Source organism: Parus major, chromosome 1A, assembly GCF_001522545.3.
Source record: "Parus major isolate Abel chromosome 1A, Parus_major1.1, whole genome shotgun sequence".
Classification (NCBI taxonomy): Eukaryota; Metazoa; Chordata; class Aves; order Passeriformes; family Paridae; genus Parus; species Parus major.
In genome coordinates this window covers 11,179,607-11,202,144 of record NC_031773.1, presented here as the reverse complement: position 1 = coordinate 11,202,144, position 22,538 = coordinate 11,179,607, and the positions used below count along the sequence as shown (strand labels likewise).

Here is a 22,538-nt window from a genome sequence, read left to right as displayed (position 1 = left end):
TATGGAAACCAAACAACTTTGATTGACTGCAGTGGGAGCTTCAGTTGTGTTCATTTAAATGTGAGTGGCTTTTATCTGCTAATTGAATCTTACTCCAAAAAACCCCTGATAGTTACAGCCAGTGGTCAACAGGACAATGAACTCCCTGTGCAATTTCTCTGAAAGGGCTAACACAATCCATTCATTAAGGAACAATAGGGTATTTCTGCTGGAGTACTTGTGCAATATTATATGTGACAGCAAGTTAATGGGTACAGTTAAGGAAAAAGAGTAAAATAGATCTAAATAGTTAATTTTTTTTCTTCATAAGTAAAGCTCCACTTAGTAAACTGAGGAACAGAATTTGATAATAGACTCTTCACAGTAGCTAACAGTGGTATGGTAACTTTTAAGACAAGTAATGGAAATTAAAAACATATAACTAATTAATCTAAATTTAAGTGAAGTTAGTTAACTGTTGAGGTAACTTGTAGTTTATCTTCCAAATCAGAAATTACTCACTGAATTCAAATGCAACTATCACATCTGAAGCAGAAATGTAACAGGGAATTCCCTTTTGTTCTGTAAGACTAAAGAAGGTCAGTCTCTATCACCAGTCTCAGCAGGCAGGCTGGCAGATAGCAGACCCTATTGCCTGAATGTGGTATTGTGCTTTGAAATGTATTACACCAATTTGGGATATTTGTTGTGCTTTTTTAAGATTGCTTTTCAAAAGAGAATTCCTTCAAGAAAAGCCTTTAGGTAAAATAAGCATTAAAGTTAAGATGACACAAAGGTCCTCTTTGATTTGTTGGATCTTTGGCTGTGGCACATATTTGGCAATGGAATGTCAGCTTTAGACTGTTGCATGTTCTGTTTTGATTTTTAATCATATATGTTTTTTTTCCTTACTTTTTTTTAGTGGCTGGTAGTTAAATAGTGTTGATAGCCACTCTTGGGGTGCTGTGTTTTAGATCTGTGGTGAGAACAGTGCTGATGGTTGTTTGTAGCTAGTGCTGCAGCTATTGCTGGACAATGTTTGCACAGTCAGGAACTGGCCAATGCCCACCTATGAAGGTTATGAGTGACTGCTTTTGCATTGCTTGTTTGATTTCTTTTTATCTTTTCCCACTTCTCCTTTGCTTACTAAAAATTTTGTCTTGGCCCATGAGTTTTCCTGCTATTCCTCTTTCCCCTCTAGGGGTGGAGTGGAGGAATGAGAGTGGCTCTGTGGGGCTTAGTTGCCTGCCAGGGTTAGCCCACAGTAGTATTTTACGTGTATTCATTTATAAATACATGCATCTATAAAATGTATCTTTTATATTTATGGTCCTAAAGGGAAATTAAAATCTTCATGCTTTGCTGAGTAAATTAAACTTTCTTGTACACAAATGGGAGATTATTCGAAAATGGTTTAGATCTATGCATTAGGAGACAAGTGGGTAAGATCTTTCTCATTTGCTTACAACTCTGCAGATTATTCTTATCTTCATTGGAGTGATTGTATAAGTGAAAATAATTAGACTGACTGGAAAATAAATGCTTTATTATCCAATTATTCATTTAATTATTCAACATGAATAATTGGGAGGGTGCATGACAGCTTGCTCACTACTAAAGAAAGATCAGCTTTTGAGTATTTTCTCTAGTGGACTGTTCAATGGCAAGCAGACCAAAATCTTCAGTCAGAAAAATATGAATTTGGATACACAAGATAAAGAATAATTTTGTGCATTTAGAATAGATGTTTCAAAGTGATCTCTATATGATAGCCAAAAATAGGTCATATTGTTATATATTACTGCCAAGTGTCATTACAGATCTTTGGACCTCACAGTTCAAATATTATGTGTATCAGCTTTACAGCCATGAGTAAAAATGCCCTTTTTCTTTTAATCAGGATGAAAATAATACAGAAAATGCTGTCAGTTCTTCAGATGCTGAGAAACAGGATTCTCCTCCACCAAAGCCTCCACGGACCCGCAGGTAGTTAACTGTGTTCCTATACTATTTTAAGCTGAAAGATGAATAAAAGGTAGAATAAAGCTACTGATACCATGAAGACTTAAGATTAATATCTTGTGTTTATAAATAGAAATACACATAATGCAAATATAAGTCTTGTAATTGACTCTAAATGTAAGCTACAATATCTCTGTGAAGTCTGTGTTTAAATATACCTGCCTTGCAACGATGATCTGTGAGAAGACACATTCACTAGTCAGATATGTTGGATCTACTTGTGTTTTAATTCTGCTAGGTGATAGTAGCAAAACAAACTTAAAGTAGCTTCAAATAATGACTGAAGTCTCATTTTTGGAGACAAAACCATAATGAAACCATTTATTCTAGAAAAATCTCAGACAAGTACTGCTTTTGACTGGAGTATGGCAACAAAATAACTATTATTATTGAGAAGAAGAATTGGTCTCACTTATGCTTTCATTCAGCAGAGGAAAATCTATAAGTCTTAAAAATTTCTAGTCAAAGCTTTGCAGAAGCCAAAAGTAAATCTGAACCAACAGATTCATGAACCTAAAATGGGTACCCAACCCAAGCATTAAGACAGCTAAAGAAGCAACTCTTCTGAACTCGGTGTCCAAGTCCTCCAGCTGGTTTGTAGAGAGCTTATAGCGGCCTTTGGCATGTCATCTTGCCTGTGTTGCATTGCCTGTAGTTAAATAGACATGAGGTGAGCACTTGGGTTTCCTAAAGCTGTCAAATGACAAGAAATCACTAGCTAGTTGATATTCTTGTGTAACATTTAGGCATAATTAAAGTATAATTCCATTAAAATAAAGAAAGAGATAGAAGTAAATTGGGGCTTTTTACAAAAAAATTGCATGGTTGGTGCTATGTAGGCAATATATTTTTTACCTTATTCAGGTTGATGGTAATGAGATTGTATTCAATTGCGTAGATTAAGATGATGACAGAGGAATCAGTTAACCTGTGCTCATGATGAGTTCCAAGCTCTTGAAACTTCATCACTGAGCTTAGAAATATGATCTCAGTCCAACAGATGATTTCCTTACTAGTGTTCCTTGAAATAATCTTAGGTGTACCTTAGTTTTTATCATCTTTATATATTCATGTAGCATTAACATATGTATAATTCATGTTTAAGCACACATCTGTCTTATCTGTGCTGCATTGTTCTTTACTTGCTGCATTCAGTTAAAATCTTTTAATCTCTCCTTAAAGCCTAGGGTTTTTTTGGGCCTGTTTCCATAAAATCATACTTTCCCATCTGCCAGCAGTGGCAGGCAGATTGGTTTCTTAGAGGTGAATAAACGGAAGCTTTTAGCAAAGCTGTTGTCTTTCTAAAATGGAGATTATTTTTGAAAAACAATTAATTAAACTCCTCCTGGAAGATGCTTCTGAGGAAGGACTTTATTTGCTATTAGTCGCATCTGCTCAAAATACCCACTAATGAGCATATTTTTTTCTTGATGTGGGGGGTAATTTTACAAATCTGCAGCCTGATTCAGTCAGGACATAGAGCCAGGTTTTGTGTATTGTGGATGTTTTGGCATAGATTAACATCCTTTTCCTGGGGAGGATGGGAGAGCAGAATCAGTGAAACATTCTAATTTAATCCCCATATGCACAAGGAAACATTTTAAGGTTGCCAGCCAAATGTGTACTTGAGTTTTACATGCAGTGTCTCTGAAGAAGTTACAAACAAGTTGCTAAAGCTACTATTTTGGAAAACAAATAAGGCTTTTACATTCTTTATTATCTATATTGTAAATGGCTTTATAATGTGTATTTAGTAAAGCAAACTGCATTTTTCTAAGGGAAGGTTTAACATTTCCTTTGTTTTCTAAAGCTTTCTCAGAGAGGTATACTTAATCCTTTTAGTACTTGCTCTGGCCTGGGAATGTATTGGTAAAGGAGTGATACTTTCTAGGCTGCTTTTGTCTTCTTGGAAGTTAGAAGTATCTTTAGGATATTGTTATTATATTGGTATTAAATTGGTATTTTATTTGCTTAGGTCACCATGAAGCATCTAGCTGTACTTGTTTTTATGGAGGTTTTGGAATTGTATTGCCTTCCAATCTTTTATCACCTTGTAATGTTTTAATATAATTAAACTTGCAGTACAGTGTATAAGTGTAGTAATTTAGCTTAATGTCTCTCTCCATTTGATGTCAACATAAAAGAAATTCTAATATTACTCCTTGATTATTACAGAGGTAAACAAGAACGACTCATTAGTGCATCCATCAGCACCTTATCCTAGAAATTGCTTGGCTTGGCAGTTGATGATCACTTCTTGTGAAAGTCACCTTTCTTTAGAGGACTTAAAGGGATGGAAAGTCTTCGTTAGACATGTTTTAATTGTTTTCAGGTAAAAGTAGGAAGACGATATAAGTAAGGTTTAACTTCGTTAGATATAAGACTACAAAAACTCAAGTTTTAAGTTTATGGTTTAGGACTGCACTTGATTTTAAGTGACTGATGTGTCAGAATTCACAGGGAGCATCTTAATACCTGTAAGTATTAGTCCTTGGAAGGTTTGTGTGCTTAGTAGTTCATTCTAAAGTATTTGGGAAAAGAGGTGGTTTATTTTAGTCAGGCTTGGTTACAAAAAGTGCTTTATTTTCAAGTTCAAATGCAGTTTGAAATCAAAGCATAAACCTAGACATAAAGTTGTAAAAAGCAAAGATGATTTAACAGCTTTTTTGTATGCAGTGTAATTAAGAGCTATGTGCTGCTGTCCGAAGGAGAAAAGGTGAAATACTGTAGCAGTTTAACTTCTCATCAGATTCTGTTTGGACTTCAGTCTAACGATAGTAAATACATTTCCAGGGTTATGTGATATTCTGTTTCATTTCAAGCCCTCCAAACCATCTCTATCTCCTGCAAAGCTAAGATAAAACTCATTGATGGGTGTTACTTCTTTGTTAACTGTCTCAAATTTGTATGCCACAATTACAATAAACAAAAAGCCTTGGTAAGTAAACTTGAAGAGATAAATTCACCAGCTGATTATTTTTATTAATTCATTGTACTTTTATATGAATTATTTGTAGTACATTTGCAACAATGTCACTCACTGACCTGCAGCTTTTCTTTCACATGGATGGCAGTGATTTAATGCCAAAGTAGAATAATGTGGTTGTCTAACTTCAGCCTGCTTATGTTGAGTTTAATTTTCCTATTCTAATTATGAGGGAGGATGTAGAGCTTGGTATCTATTTTTGGTTGTTCATAGCAGCTGCATTCCATGACCTTGGCATCACTCTCTTTTATTTGAAACACCCTACAGTATGCTGCGTAGAATAACCATGGATTACTTAAGGGTTTTTTTCTTTTGAACACTGGCCAAGTTTCATTTAGATCTGAACCCACTTTGTGCAGTTTTAATAATATAGCTCTTTTCCACCAGGAGTGGAATGGATTAGATTTTAAAACATTCTAAAAATTTATAATGTATTGTAGAGAAAGCAATAAATATATTTTTTCATGTGTACATTTTTGGTTAAAAGCTATGGGAAGAGGTTTTTTTTGGATTTTCTTTTTTCTTTGACAAATTATAGTTCTTTTGACAAATTGTGAGTAATTGCTACTATAACAAATAATTTTAAAGTTGTTATTGCCTAATTCATGGTTTACCTGACATATGAGAAGCCACTGGCACTAGGGCACTGCATCAGCTGCTCAGGCTGTGCAGCAATAGAAGTGTGTGAAAAAGCTGCCTCAATCACCCAGGGAAATTCCATATCCAGCTGTAAATGAGGAAATGCCGAGGTAGTGGCATTCCAAGATAATCAGGAGCAGTTTTATCTGAAGAGGTACTTGAAGGCTGAGTCATGACAAAGCTTTCTATTTTTATATTACACAGTGAGATTTTGCAACTGTATGTGTTTATTTAAAGGTGTCCTACAGGGAAGTTTACTTCTCTTACATGAATGGCCTGGCTTGCTTTGAATCACTGACTCTTTTCTGTCTCAATATCCCCTTTCATGAGATTTCTCTTAGTGTCCTGGTATTTTAAAAAAATATGGCCTTACTGTCTCCTGTTGTTTTCAACAGTATTAGTAGTTCATTTTCAGATAATTTTTGGCCTCTTGGGGCAGAAATATCTCAGGAGCACAGCTGTTGAAGGACATGCCCAAAGGCACCGTTATGCAGCAGCCCAAAATGCACGAAATTCACGAGACTTCTAGGAAAACCTACTGCCAAACAGAGATCTTCTGAATATGTTCCTCTCCTAATATTTCTGCAGAAACACTATTTGCAATGCAGAACATGTGAAATAGTAATAGGAATACTAAAAATGTCAGTAAAATGGAAAAAATGTTACCTATTGGGATCTATTTCCTAATTTAAAGGGAAAAAAATACATTAGAGTTCTATTTAGACATCTCAATTTCTGAGGACAGATATACTTCAATATTAATAAAGCAAAGAATGATTTTGGCAAATAATTTCTCATTTCTTCACTGTAAGCTCTCATTTAAGAATGAAGGAATGACATTTAATTTCAAATGTAATGGGGGATATTGTAGTAGTTCTGTTGAGATGTGTAGGAGGAAGTGATTTAATCAGCTTCTGGGCTGCTGATTTGTGTAGCATTTCCAGTATCATCAGTTCTATGGATACATCTAAGGGGAATGTTTGAATACACGTGAGACTCTGTTTACCAGTGGATCAAAGGGTAAAGTGATTTTATTGAACAGTAATTGGTGAAGAACTTAATGAATTTTTATTGGTATTGTGGACCTATAACCTTGTTATAGCTAGTTTAATGCTAATTTACTCCTTTAGCTAATTATAATGCTTAATATTAGGTCTGTATCAGATAAGAAATTAGTTTTGCTGATGGAAAATAACTCTGGGTCAGGAAAATCAGGTCAGTAAGGGAAAACCATGATTTTCAGTAGGAGGATTTAATGGAGATTACTGATGAGCATCACAGCTCATGAAAGGGGGCATGTAAACATTGTGCAAGTGTACTCAACTGTCTCTCTCCTTGTGTTCCCCTCCCCATTTGTGACAGAGGAGAGAAATCCAAGAGGAGGGAATTCTCTAGTCCTTAGTGTGTGTTAAATTGGAGCAAAACTAATGTCCCCCGCTTTCTTGTCTTATCTTTACTAATTCAGGCAAACAACTTTTTCTCAAGCTTATTCATTTTTCAACATCTAGAGGCAAGAGTTCCCAAACTAATTCTGTAAAATTGCTTTGATATGCTTTCTATTTCTCCTGTTTTAATGTAAAGAAAACAGCAATATACAAGTGCAGAGAGGAGAGGAAGAGAAGGAATTTGAGGCCTAACTCTTTGTGACAGGAGTCAGGCAAAGAACAGAAGAGACACCAAGAACTGCAAGGGGATCTGGGATTTTCCAGATACAGGAACTTCTAGAAGATAATTTGGAAGCTGGGAAGCTTGCAGTACTTCAGGGGGCTAGGATTTTCACAGACTGAGAAACCAAATGGTTCTCTTTAGTATGGAGTCCTTGTATAAAGATTTTAGTTCTGCAACCCATACTGCTATAGCTTGGTGCTGACAAGGTCACAAGGATGAAACACATGCTGTAGCCTGTCCCAAGTCAGGTATGCTTTTAGTTCTCTACATGACTCAATTGTGAGACAGTCCCTGGGATTTTTTTGTTTTTCCTATATGTCATGGTAGTCTCAAGAATTTGCACTTGCTGAGTCCATCTCAGGCATGGGCTTGGAAGCAGGGGAGCCAAAGGAGTGCTTTGATTTTGCTCATTATGTGGCACACAGACAAGTAATGAGAGCTTGTCTGGTGCCTTTCTCTTGTAGACAGAGTTCTTGTGCAGTTGTGTGGTCCTTCTTATGCTGGAGAGTCTCATGGGAGCAGAGTAGAATTCCCTCCTTCCATGTGCTGGCCATGCTGCTTTGGATGCAGCCCAGGACATGGTTGGTTTTTGGACTGTTAGTTGGTTTCTGCACACTGCTGGACCATGTCCAGCCTCTCCTCCTCCAGCTCCCCTAAGTCCTTCTCCACAGGGCTGCTCTCGGTCTGTTTGACCCCCCAGTCTGTGTGGATGCTGGGCGTTGCCCCAACCCAGGTTCAGCACCTTGCACTTGGCTTTGTTGAACCTGAGGATGATCTCATGGGCCCACTTCTCAAGCTTGTCCAGGTCCTCCTGGATTTTTAAAGGAATGGAAATTATAAAAATGCCTTCATCAGTTATGCTAAATGTTTGTAGACAACTACTCTGCATCTAATCTGACCATATGCTTGAAGAGCTTCTCCTTTTAAATAGCTTGAGATGAACTGCAGTTATAAGTTCTGTGGCCCCGCTAATATGCACTGTAATTTGGATCATAAATTCTACTGGGAATATTTTTTTATGTTGTATTACCTCATGTTAGCTAAATTTGGTTTGCAAGTAAGCAGAGACTATCAAATACACAAACGTAAGGATAAAATCCTCTTGGGCATGTACAGGAAAATAAAATTGAAGGAGGATATTCAGTGTTAAGTGGGCTGTAAGGATTTGTTTTTTTAATAGAAATCTTTCTTGGTCTTATTGAAATTTGAATTCCTTATGTCAAGATTCTCAGAGCCGCTGAAGGAAAAAAGTAGTGAAATGCTGCCACAAGAGGGCCTGTCTCGCAATGTCTTTGCAAAATGCTTCTGGGAAAGGATGTGAGCAATCTTTGAACTATTAGTGAGGATTAGCTGTGGCCTGAATGAATGTCTTTGTGATATTCTGAAAGACTTTTGAGTGTGTTGACTTAATTCTTGCCTACCCCACTAGTCATATTTTATAACCGTTGTCTGCATGCAATGGAAGCTCTGTGTGAAGTTTGATGTTGGTATTACAGGATTAACTCCTGCAATGGGAGATGGATAAATACCTAAAATCTTGTCAAAATCCAGAAAACTTAGACAATTATGTCTTGGTTGTTTTGCAGTTGCCTTGTAGAAGGAGATGCTAAAGAAGAAATCTTGCAGCCTCCAGAGCCTCAGCCAGTGCCACCAATCCTAACACCATCTCCCCCATCAGCTTATCCAACAGTCACTACGGTGTGGCAGGACAATGACAGATACCATCCAAAGCCAGTTTTGCACATGGTTTCATCAGAGCATTCAACAGACCTCAACGAGAATTATAATAAGTCCACAGAACATTCAGGGAAGAACGAACCCAGTGAACACACAGAGAAGAGGCTGGAGCGCAACTTAAGTTTTGAGATCAAGAAGGTACCTCTTCAGGAGGGACCACGAAGCTTTGATGGGAACTCCCTGTTGAACAGGGGACATGCAATTAAAATTAAGCCTGTGTCATCCTGTGTAATTGATAAGAGCTTTAAACCACAGGAACAGATTTCAGGGGATTCATTTGTAGATGCTTCTCAAAACTCATGTATGGAATACAGCATGCCACAGTCTAACACAGCCTTAATATCTTCACCAGAAAGTCCACAGAGTCAGCAGGTGTCTGATACCCCACCTAGACCAGACCGTCTGCCTCTGACAGAAAAGGGACACGCCACGTGGTCACTACATGGGCCTGAAAATGCACTGCGTACGTCCGTGTCTGAAGAGTTGTCTTCAGACACCTTGTGTCACGGTGTTAAAACTCTGTCTCTAGTATCAAACACCCCAGCTGAACATCCTTCCAGTGATACTGTTGATCATACTCCTCTCTCTGTTCGAGCACCCCTCTGTTTTACTAATCCTCTCCATGCAGATGATTCTGACACGGAAGAGGTGGACTTTGACAGAGCCATGAGCAAAAGCGCGTCCAATGTGTCAACCGCAAGTGCCACAGTCTCTGCTGCCACTAATAGTGAAAACATTTCTGCCAGAAAAGTATTGCCAATGTCTATTGCTAGGCAAGACTTAACAGCTGTAACATGTTCTGAAGATGGCAAAGGTAGGTTTCACTGAGGTTCAGAAGTGCTGCTCTTTATCTAGCTGCATCTGTCAAGGTGGACAACATAAATTTCTTTGCAATGCAATTTTCTAAATGTAAATTTAATCAGTGCACTATGGCAGCTTCAGAGAGGGCACAACTCTTTTCCTGACAGCTTTCAGTTTGCATGTGAGCTATTTTTGGTATAAGGTACTACAGACCATGATTAGTTGCTTCAAAAGCTGTACTGTGAGCTTTATTGTGAGCATTTGTTTAATTCTTTATTTATAATGCCTTCCTGTAGGTTTGTATGTAATTGTAGGTTTCTGTGTTATTATTTAGTGCATATTTTTTTCTATGTCCAGTTTCATGGAAGTGTCTATAATAATTGGGGGTTGACTAGTCAAAGCATTTTCAACAGGCTTGTGCAAATACATAACAATTTCATGCTTATTGGTTTATGTGCTGTTCCTAAAAATGTAGATGTAACCTCATTCGCTGCGTTGGTCTTTGAAGTTGCTCATGATCCTGCATTTTAATAGTCTTGTAAACATTTAGCTGTGCTTTCCTCTTTTTCTGTACATGGCTGGGGTGACAAGCTAATACGGATGTTCACTTAAAATCCAAGTTATGCTTATATTAGCACTTTGAAAATTATTTAGTGGCTTTTTATCTTTTACAACTTTTTTTGAGGGTTTTTTGTTTTTGCGAAAGTTTGCAAGTTAGAACATCATTTATAGAAGGCAAAAAGGTCCCAAATTATGCAGGTGCAGATTTCAGTTAGGCTGGCACAGTTAGAGCAGATGGAGGACAGAGCTGGGAAGAACAGAGGCCTTGATGTAACTGCTTGTGCAAAAGCCCAACAAAACAAGAAGTAAGGCTGTGGAGCTGAAGGAAGAACATGAACTTCTGGATCCAGCTCAGACTTCTGTATTTGGAGCTGCTTACAGTGATGGCCTCACCTCAGGAGTCTGCACAGACTTTGTGACTTTCTGAGGTGAAATGGGGCTCAGTGTATGATGCAAGATGCAGAACCAGCTGAATTGAGAATACTGGCTTTGTGAACTGAATGTTCACCAAGAGCCATGTATCCAGAGATGCAAACGGGTTTTGCAGCCTTGAAAACAATCTGTTTCTGTAGATCTTGATATAGATCTACAGATATTGTGAATTGTATCTACAGATCTGTAGATTTTGGGACATTGAATAAACACAGACAACACTTGCACATACCAGTATATTTTTAACACTGTGACTTAAAAGATGCTCTGCAGAGCTGACAAAGTTGTTTTGTCATAGTTATTACAACCTTGCAAGCAATTCTCCTTGGATTTGTTTTATATATTTGCAGGCTATTGTATTATTTCTTTTAGCCAGAATTTTCTTTTTCTTTCCCAGAGAAACCATTGTTTATCACTGTTTGGAAATTATCACCTCTCTGTGCATCTCATTATGTAGATGCTATAAGAACATGCAAATAAAATAAGTGATATGTCATAAATATGATAAAGAATTGGAGAAATGTCACTCTAGAATTTGTTTCATGTAACTGTGTATCAGAAACCTCTTGAAATAACAGTACAGTGCTGCTGGTATGTTGATGAATTCACAGGAATTGATTAAAATTCTAGCATTAATTTTTTTATCATTCATCTCTTCTTAATAAGAGGGTATCTCTTCCCTGTTTATATGATAGTGAACACTTCGCATTTTACATTCTGGTTGCAGGTCTTGTAATCCCTCTGGGACTTAAGAATATAGGGTTAGATAGCTTTGCACCAGTGATCCTAAACCGTGTTTACAGTGGCTTTCTTATTTTCATACTGGCTCAGGACTCTTCTGCCTGAAGCTGGGAATGTGGCTGCAATCACCAATGAAAGTTGTCTGTGAACTTACCAGCACCCTAATTGCCTAACCATAACTGCTGATGTGCATGATCTTACCACACAGTTAAAGCCTCTTTTTCATTCAAATGAAGTGAAAAGTAGTTGTACCCTGAGGTAAAAGGAAAAAAAAAAAAAAAAGCAACACAAAGAGAACAATAAAACAGCAACAACACCAAAACAAAACCCTAAAAACTCACTTCCAATTAGTGCATATCCATGGTGACTTTATTTGGTTTTATAGAGGCCCCTTCGGTTAATGAAGGTGTTCTTGTGCTGTACAGTGAACCTGAGATGGAGCAGGTCTCAAAAGTCACTTGGAAGACGATGGCTTGTAGAACTTGATGGAATTCTGTCCCTGCAGCAGCTGGGCATGCTGGCAGCTCCAGCTTCGTGGCTTTATTAGTTGAAATGTGTCTTTGTATTTTTGAATCCTGTGCAATTGTCAGATCAGATTTCTTATGGCAGCAGTTACTTTAAATTGTTTTAAACCTTTAATTACTACTCTAAATTTCTTAGCAGGTCAGAGAGGGGCTTTTGCTGCCAGAACAGCTTGTGTAAATACACTCCTGGGAGGTGGGAGGGAACAGACTGGGTGCAGAATGTGGTCCTGGCACCAACAGTAGCCATCACCTCTGGCTCCTATATACCCTTCTCCCTTGTAAACCTTGCACTAGGCTGGTTAACTGTATCAGTGGTGGGGGAGCCAGTGGGCCTCAACATGGATTTGGTGTGCAAAACTGAGACCTGAAAGAATGAACAAAAAGTATTCACTAGAGATACTGAGGTTCTTTTTTTCCTCCAAATTATTTAGATTGAAAAAGTGGTTTTGTTTTCTTGCTTGCATAAATACACAAACTGATCCTACACCCCTAATGTGAAGTTACTGTTGTTAGATGAATTTACTTCACAGTGTTAGTGTGGTAAACCAAAATGTTTTATAATACTTGGAGCAAATTTTTCTTTTGCTTTTTATACCAAGCTTAGGATTATCTCATATATGAAAATATTAACTTCTAGAAGTCTAGGAGAAAAATCTATGTTTTTTTAACTTACCTAAATGTCATATTTGATTTAGATGCTGATGCTAGTGAAGATTCCTCTCCCCCGCTCCCAGAAAGAACACCAGAATCATTTGTATTAGCAAGTGAACAGAGTGAGTTTTTGATGTTTGGTGATAACTGGAGATAAAATGTGAAGAGCATGTCAGTATTGTATTTGAGTATCCCTGATTTTTGGTTAGTCTGTTGGAGCAAATTGTAAAATGGAATGAAATCTAGCAGCAGTTTATTTTGAGGTTTGACTTTTACACACCCTTGAACACAGAAATTATTTTTCATTTTCTGACTGAATATGGTGTTATAGGATATTTAAGTAATTGGAGACTTCAATATTAATAGAGCTGGTTTTCAATCTGAAGAGTATGGAAATGAGATGATATAGTGGGGAAATGCAGTACAGTTAGGGAATTTCCCAGCTATTTTAATTTCCTACTGCTCCTAGGTAGGGAATGAGTATGCACATTAACAGTGTTTGTCTAATTTCCCTTTCTTGGGCAAAGGAAAGATGATGACACTATATTCTGCACTGCATGTAATGAACAAGCCCAGTTCAAGTTTAATGTAGTTCACTCTTTGACTGTGTCAAAAGGGTAACTGCAAGAGAAAGCTGACACTTACAGATGATGTACTCCTATTGTCATAGTTAATTCATCAGTGTAGTAATGGCAGAATACAAAATAGATGCATTGAAATTAAGTGATAAGTTAGGTTAACGCTTGGTACCTTCCAGAAAACTGTAAATGGTGTAGTTATTTACTAAGACTTTTGTTTAGTGTCATTTTGAAACTCAAAAATTTTGGCCCAAGTAGTTAATCTAGATATTTTCAGCATGAAAATGCTCAAGTTTTGTAAATGTTCTTTGAGCATCATGAACATTGGTAGTTCAGAGTCAGTGATGCTTTCTTTGGATATTATGGATCTGTTGCTTTTCTGTGACTGCACAAGGAACAAAGCTCTTTTCTTTTAAAAAAAAAAAAATCTCTCTCCCGGACTGGAGGGAGTCACTAAAACCACTTCCAATTTGTTTGTCTTTTTGCATGATATCAGTAAAGGACAGGTGTAGCTGTCTGGTCCTGACTTGTATATTTACTTAGAAGATCTGAAAAACACACACTATTACTGCCCAGCTGATGTAACAGAAGTTCTAAATTGTCCTTGAAAAGGAAGCCAGTTCCCCTGTTGATTGGGAACCCCCAAAGGAACAAAATGGACATCCACAATGCAAGCACTGTATTCTTGTGCTTTGAGTTACATTGTGGCTTTTTGCCTTTTCCGGAGCTCTTTCATGTAAAGAGATTTTCATGTTTTTACAGGCATTTAATCTTAAAAAAAAAATTACAGCACATTTCTAATGCTGTGTACTTACTGCACTAATGCCTCATCGTGAGGAGAGCTGAAGTATGTTGAGTTGATTTAATTCTTCCTAGGCACGCCCTTGCCGAAGCCAGTTCTGATTGCACAGTCGGAGTGGAGCGTGTTGCGTGATCAGCACCTGCCTGAGCAAACAGCCTCCACAGTAAGTGCAGCAGACAAGTCTGTACTAATCAGTCATTTCTGGTTTGGTTGGGAGCTACATCTGAAAGTAAAATACATACTTGTGAGTAGTTGCAGCTGTTGGTCATCTGTAACGGGCCAGTTTTACCTCTGCCTGAGCTGCTGAATTGATGTGAAGAGTATGTTTTCTTTCCAAGAAAATCATCTGGTTTTGTAAGGTCAGCAATACTTTTAAAAGGAGTACTCTTAAATATATGTTAAACTATAGCCTTAGGAGTGTAAATATGCTGCTTCTGGGGAGCTTGCTGTCTGACCTTAATGGATCTTAGGCCAAGTCAAACTGGAATAGAACTGCATTTGCTCATCTAACCTGTAGCAGGGGCTCAGCCCAGGCTAACCAGAGCTTTTTCCAGTTGGGTCTTGAGAACCTCCAGAGATGGACACTTATCATCTGTGGGTAGCCTGTTTCACTGCCTGAAAATGGTTTTCCCTTATGTCCATTTTTATTTTAAACAAACCATTTTTGCCCATCAGATTTCACTTTTCACTCATCTAGCTCACAGTCATCCTGCATGAACAGCTGGCAAAACTTTAAAAGCATACAAGTCCTTTTTACATTTGTCACTTTTTTTCAGGTGCCCCTAGCATCTCACTTAAAATTATGACAAAAAAGATAGATGTCAGTTTTCAGGGACTGTAAATGTAGTGTGAGAACTACCTTACCTAAATTTCCAAATAAGTTGCAGTGTCATATTTTCAAATTTTTATTAAATGCTAGGGTTCTAGTAGTAAATTCTCATACTACTGTAGCATTTTTTGTCAATGTTGGGTCAAGTCAAAAACACACAGGCAAGTAAGTATTTCCATGGATGTTACATGGTTTTGGTGATGTTTTCGTAAGTGTAAATTTCTGACTTTCTTTTAGATTTTAGAAGTGGCTTGAATAATTATTTTATATATATCTCTCATTAACAGGGTTTGAAAACAACTTCACCTATACTACCTGGTAAGTGGTGGAAAAATTTTCCTAATTTTTTTTTCAAAATACATTTTTCCTGCAGAACAAAAATTTGCCTCAACTTGGTATTTGTTCTGAAGATAACTAAATATATAGTCAAATATATTATACTAAATATATTGTTACCTGTGATGGCTAAGCACCTTTAGTTTAGAAAGAACACAAACAGATTATGTTGATGTATTAGATGGCACAGTGAGCTTTTGCTATAAATAGATGCTTTGTGGGATTTTAGCTATCCATACAAACTAATACGAAATAATAATCCAGATTTGGAAAGCAGGAATATGTTGCTGTCACTGAACATCCACTTCATAAACAGTTTTCAGGTATCACTTTTAGGAAATGAGTAATTTGCTTTCAAAGCTTTATTTTTGTAAATAATATTTGCCGCCATTTGTTTTCTGGACTGTAATGACAAGTGGCATTGCCACAGTGGTGACTGTGAATGTTACAGTGAGGGGTTTGTGTGTTTTCCAGATTGTCCTGAACGAAGCAACAAAACACCAACTGACATTTTACCTCAGATTTCTTTTTCTGGTTCCACTGATACAAGAGGTCAAATTTCAGAATTTCCTGCAGAAGTAACAGATATTGGTAATTACAATTCTTTCAAAATATAATCACTAGATGACTGAAACAGGAGATTCACTATCAGTACTGGTTTGAGTAGCTGCTACTACTGCCTCCCTCCAACTTGCTGAGATGCAGAACCCAAATAAGCCTGCCTAGTCTCTTCAGCAGTACTGAAGGAGTTTTGCCCAGAATAAATGATTAAATAATTCTTCACTTTGAAAAAAACCTGGTGTATAAAATACAGAATTTGTCAAATGGGTTATAATTTTTGTAGAGCACTGAAAACTTCTAGAAATAACTGATAACTGCTTAGGTATGCAGACCAGGAAAAAAAAAAGCTAACTAAGACTGTAATATTGTATTTATTGAAAAGTACTTTCCACTGAGGTTTAAGTACTGAATTATAATGGTATACAAATTCTTGTGCCTTCAGAATTCCTTTTATTACAAAGTTGTTTTCTAGCCCTGAGAGTAAATCTATTCTGTAAGAGCTGAAGGCATGTCTTAGTGATCTTCTGACTGCTTACAATCTTTGTGAGTGTGTGTTGTCCCAGCAGACAGAAGTATTAAATGCATTTCTTTCCTTAGGTTTTGGTAACCGCTGTGCAAAGCCCAGAGGACCAAGAGAGCCACCCTCAGAATGGACATGATCCAAGAACCTATGGACACATACTATTGATAAATTATACTGGAAAATTCAAGTGCCACTGAGAACTAGAGAAATAGTGTTCCACTTTCCTGGGGGGTGACTAACACAGAGCAGTGTAGATCTAACTATCAATGGTACATTCTTGCAGTGCATCCCACGCAAAACCTGACACATGGTTCACAACAGTGGATTCCAGTATTACAACCTTTTGCTGGGGCCATCTACCTGCCTTACTACACTTAGAAGAAAGTATTACATATGATTTATTTTGTAACTTCAAGTATTATTGCCTTAATGTCTCTTAACCCTGTTACACGCTGCTTGTAGACATATGTTAATATAGTAATACTTTTGACAGATTGTGTTTATGGACTACTTTTTGCTAACATTTGATTATCATGTATGCATTATTTTGTATATGTACAGGGCAAGTAAGTATATAATTTGATAAAGTTGCAATCATAAAATATTAACAGAAGATGTAAGAAATCTCTGCATGATCTAAATTTTTGTGTACCTTATTTGTAAGTTATTTGCCCTGAAGTTTTAGAAAATAGTTTCTGGGGTTTTTTACAAAAATTGCTGGACACACACAGCCAGAATTGCAGGTTAGCAGAGATAAAGATTGTAATGCATTTTGTAAATTGTAAGCAAAAGGTTATTTTTATATTATATACTGTTTAATTGTCAGACCTGATTTGTTCTGGTTTTCATCTAGTCATGGAGATTCAGTAAGTGCCTTGGAACAGTATTGAATTCTCTTAGCCTGTGTATAATATTTCGGTGTTTTGAGTTCATCTGGAATTAGAGTATCAAAAATATTTGTATGTTTCTTAGTATATTTGACCTGCCAGTAAAAGAGAAACCATTTTATATTATCAACACTCCTTAGTTTTCATTTTAATGTTTCATCAGTTGCAATCTTTAGAAAGTTCATCTCTATCATCTTTCTATACAGTAGGATTTTACGGTTTTAATATGGCATGTTTCTAATTTGGGAAAACCAGAACACACTGGTAAAAGGACTGTTTCAATACCACTGTCTTCTCTTACAGATGGGGAATACAATTTATGTTGTTCAGCGACTCTGTATGTAAGAAAGCAACTTATATGAAGGTTCACCTGGAGCCCTTGCAGCTACACTGTATCTTGGCAATATATTATGTCAAGAGTTAATCCTTATAAGGATTCCTTACTTAAACTTTTCTGTAATACAATCTTTAAATTAAAGAAAGTAAAAATCTCACTCTGGGTGTTTTTACTCTTAGAAAAGAAATCTGTGTCCAAAAGCAAAATGTAACAGAGTGAAGGATGGCAGTCTGGCTTACCTTACAGATCTCATACTTGAACAGCACACTGACACTCAGAACCTTATTTTTAGTAACTACTTTAAAAGTTCTGGCTACCAATAATGCTAGACAAGCAAAGAATGTTTAGAAGAAAATGTTCATTTTAGGTATTGAAAATATATTAATCTGAACTTTAGCTGAAAGCATTCTGATCAACTACTTGTACCTTTAGTGTCTCTGCTAAATGAGAGCTAATGCCGCGATAGCAGGTCTGTTGTAACTTCCTGAAGGTGCATAACTTGCAATTACTGTCTCTGACTCTGGTTTTAATCACCATGTGCTTCGTACATGTGACAGACTGCCAAGCTGGGGAGCTCTTTCAAAGAACTGTGTGCACTATAAATACTTCCCATGGATGTAGTGCTGCAGTTATTCATTTAAAAATAAATAATTCTATGATATATGCCATCTGGGATAATCTACATCAACTATATTCCTAATTTGTAAACAGTTCAGACAGCTGGAATGTTCTGCAGCTGGCAGAATAATGCTGGCCTGAACTTTGTCTTCCTTCCCTCATGCTGCAGATGATTAGCTCAGACTTTCACTCTTACAGAGCTCCTGTTGATTTATAATGCAAGATGGGCTGTCAGCACCTCTGGGCTGACAAAGTCCAAATCATGGGAACTTTTGGGAAAAAAAATTAAATAAGAAAATTTCCAAATATGTTTTGGATGTACTTTTCAAGGATCCCTTCCATATTTGTCCACCAATAAAACACAAATCTGTCTAGGTAGTACATTTTCTGGTTTCTACAGATGAATTTCACTTAACAGCAAAGGCTGACACAAATCTGTGCACTGCATACAGGCCATCTGGTTATATTTAATTAAAGTACATCCAGGTTCATCTTTTCCCCCCCTTTGTTTTATACAGATTTGTATTATATTCTAGGCTGAGTTTGTCACAGAAAAAAACTCAAAAGAAAGATTGCAGCCTCTCTTTGTTTTAGTGATAAAAAACTGCAATTGTCCAGTATGGATTTCTGTTTCCTTTGACAGTGCTGAGTCACAACTCACTGTTCACTGCTTTGGGTTTTATATTTTCACCTACTGTATTTCAGATAAGCTGGACATGTTAAGAGCAAGGTGAAACCTGTCCAATGTCATTACTTTCTGTATCCACTCTTGTGGGTGGTGCAGAGATAACTGCAGGTCTGGGTGCTTTACTCTAGGGAGTTCCACGTCATAACTTTGAAGTCTTATCATCTTAACAGCTTCATCAAAAAACCCAAGACCTTTCCTTGTGGTTTATTTGAAATGGAATCTAAAAGGGTTTAGAGCATTACACTGGCTTTCAAATTATCACTGAAGCAATTTTGTATATTAAAATCAATCCTGTTGAGTTCCAGTCTTACATGTTAATTTTTATGAAAGCAGTCTTCAACTTGCATCTCTGAAGTGCAGCTTTTCAGGCATTGACTTGATCCCTGCAGCAAAGAAGCAGTAATGCTACTCAACCCAGCTATTTTTATTAATAACTGCTGCATTGGCTTGTTTGTCCTTCAGTATTTTTCTAATACACTATTCATTAATTTTTCTAACGGTATTAATATTGAGTTAAATCATGCAATGAATTATCACATCAAAAGAAAAACTAGTTTTCTTATGTTTTAGCAATGTGAATTCTCAAGATTCAGAAGAAAGCTGCCCTCTACTAGTACCATTGCTTATCTCTATTACTCAGCATATTTAAGGTTATGTATTGATTTGGCAGGTAACAGTCTATTTTGGTAGTAATTAGAACATTACACCAGCAATTTCATTTCTTACCTGCTAGGAAAGCCTGCTGCATTTACACGTAATTTTCCTTAAAGAAGTTTCTAGCTTGGAAACTGGGGAGAATAATGAAAATCTGAACGAATTACCTCTAGGTTTTTTTTATATTATAATCTTGGGTTGGGTTTCTTTGGAGATAAATCTCTAAAAGAAGGAATGAGATCAAGTGTGATGCAGTGATTGGGCAGTGTGATAACCCTGTGCTGCTGGAGCAGTTGCTTTTAGCTGCAGATCAGACTGTTGGGAAGCACACAAATAAAAAGGTCTTGCCTGCAGCATAACCCTGACATGGTGCAGACAGAAAGGGAGCCCAGTAAGAGAGGGTTGGACTGGGAAAAGACTACCAATAAGTATCATACCGCCTTCAAAAGGGGATTTTGAGGAAGAACAAGGAGTTAAGGACTTTAGGCAATGGAACTGAGCAACCAGATATAATTACACACAACTACAGCTTTGAGAATTTTCTCAAGGCTTGAGGGAGGAGTAAGATCTCTGCAGTACAAACAAGTTGCAATTCCTACAGCCCATTGCCAAAGAAGGGCCTTTCTCACAATCTTAAAATGCTCTTCAGCTCTTATGAAGCTGAAATGGCTTCTAAGGAAGGTTATCCCATGTGGGCTAAAGAAAAAGGCTAAATGCATGGAACACATGAACCTAGGACTGAGCATTGCTGGGGCCAGCCAGTACAGCGCACTGACTGCCCTGCAGCCCTCTGAGTATCTAAAGCCTATTAAAACAGCAAGACTGTGGTTAGTAGCAGGCTTAGTAATATCCAGTAATAGCCAGGCTCTCTGATGTGACTTTTCCTAGCCATGTTCAATGCATGTACTTACTTCAAAACACAGGTTTGTCAAGTGTTGGGTCAAACAGAACAAGAAAATAACTGTCTTCTTGGCTGCAGTGCTGTCATATCCTCAAGATCTGTACCAAATACTTTGCGTCATTGCTTCTAAGACCACATGGCAAAAGCTTAGTATTTTCAGTCTTAAAGCAGTGAGTAAATGGTGTTGTTTGCTGATTTGATCTATTCAGTCATCGATGCTGTAACAGTTGATTTCTTTAAAAACTTGACTCTTGCCTCTGAAATCGTATTGTGTGTGCATGAAGCACTTACTCTGGTGAAGCCAAGGTAAAAAATCAGTTTTGCATTTTGGCTTAAATCCTGTAAAGTTACATATCCTGTGCATGTAAACAGCCATGGTGAGCTCAGTGCAGGTATTCATCCGTGGGTGTTGTGTGTTCGTGTTTGCAGTTCTGGGGAGCTCGTAAGGACAGGGGTTAGCTCTGCCTCAGGCACTGTGGCTGAGCTCCACAGATTTCAGCTAGTGAGGTGGAAGTTGTCTTTCACATCTACAATTCCTACTTTGATCCACAGAGTTACAGTCCTTAATGTAAAAGATCACAGGCAGGTAAAAATACTTATCTTTTGGGTAGGTAGTTCCACAATCTCATAGAGAGCTTGACTGTCAAGTCAAAAGAAGAGCTGGACTTGGATCAATGATGATTCCATTTTTCAAACATGAAGTATCAAAGACTGCTGAGCTTTTCTGCTTGCTTGATTCCACTCTTCACCAGAAGACACCTGGTGTGTAGTTCCATCCTACTATATCTACCTGCTACATCTCTGGCCTAATGTTAAATGGACCAAGAAACCCCATCAGGTTCATAATCTGAGTGTTTTCAAGTCTTTTGCTACATTTGTTCAAATTTTTAATTGCTTTCTTGCTGTTTCACGTTAAATGGTACATTCATTGTTTGTTCAAGTGAGCCTGGAGAAGCTGGCAGGAGGAATACACAAACCTTGTGAGGAAACATGCCAGCTGTGGTGTCCATTTGCTGTAGCTGTTCTTTTATTTGCTGCATCTGCAAAAGATATATGCTTTATGGCAAACACTTAACTTTGTGAGTTACACATTTTATCAGCCCTGCCTAGTGCACTTCTTGTCTTGGGGTTTCAGTCTTGTCTGCAATGAACACAATTTTGCTCTATGTGAAGGAAGGTTGGGTCTGGTGCATTCTAATTCCACATGTCACTGTGGTATCTGGACACAACTGAACCCACCAGTGAAAGGCTGGCAGTTTTGTTAAACTACAGTAGTGTAGTTTCGGATCTGTTTCATGAGAGACAATCAAAAGCTAAAATAGCCATCCTTGTGAGCTCCAGTAGGGAATCTAGGGTTACCTTTCCCATTGATGTGAATAGCCTTTTCTGAAAAGGCACATGTACACTGGTTTATTAAAAAGTTAATTAAAAAATTACTCATAACTCAGGCTGTGAGATTCGTGGGGAGTAATGTGTGAACACTTCAGAATTGAAACAAGTTACCTGGTTAAAGCGATCCAAAGAATAGTCTCTGTTTGGTGTGTGGTAAGATGTGAGTCTGGCAGGGTTGGGAAGAACAAGGAGCATGTAATGCCAGAGGAGAGGAGGTGGAAGAGCTGAATTGTAGCAAGTACAAGGAGGAAACTGTTTTTGCCTGTGGGTAATAAAAGGTTGATGTGAACTTGTTAAGCAGGTTCCCAGTTTTGTAAGCTCCTCTGAAGGGCAGAGAGGTGTGGTTGGGTAACAGGAATGCAGCACGAGGAAGACGCTTCTTTAAATAAATTGTTGTGTTCCAGTTTCTACTCAAATCTGCATTGAGTACGAGCCTCTTGCGTTTTGCCTGATCAGGCCCAGACAAAGATTACTCTCCAAGATGGGAGAATAATAAGGATAATAACCTAATAAAGATAAACGGAGCCTTGAGACATCCTGGAGTGGGTGGGAGAGGTGGAGATGTGAAAATGTTAAATTCAGACATCTCTTGTCAGGGATTTTGAGACCTCAGTGATATCTGAACAAGGGCACTTTGTGATACCATTGCCATGCAATTAATACATCTTTGTCTGCCTGTTGACATGTAAAT

General features: G+C 37.5%; 1 protein-coding gene across 2 annotated transcripts in view; it reads left to right on the top strand.

The window, feature by feature from the left end:
• Positions 1 to 17,751, top strand: part of PTPN12 (protein tyrosine phosphatase non-receptor type 12) — a 69,539-nt gene extending 51,788 nt beyond the window's left edge. Inside the window, exons 12-18 of one of the 2 annotated variants that reach the window (XM_015628204.3) lie at positions 1,880 to 1,965; positions 8,881 to 9,845; positions 12,786 to 12,863; positions 14,196 to 14,284; positions 15,238 to 15,268; positions 15,761 to 15,877; positions 16,445 to 17,751. In XM_015628204.3, the coding sequence (XP_015483690.1) occupies positions 1,880 to 1,965; positions 8,881 to 9,845; positions 12,786 to 12,863; positions 14,196 to 14,284; positions 15,238 to 15,268; positions 15,761 to 15,877; positions 16,445 to 16,506 (1,428 nt within the window). In that variant the 3' untranslated portion in view covers positions 16,507 to 17,751. The remainder of the gene's footprint in view (positions 1 to 1,879; positions 1,966 to 8,880; positions 9,846 to 12,785; positions 12,864 to 14,195; positions 14,285 to 15,237; positions 15,269 to 15,760; positions 15,878 to 16,444) is intronic. The other variant, XM_015628203.1, reaches the window with a different exon arrangement.
• Positions 17,752 to 22,538: the final 4,787 nt, after the last annotated feature.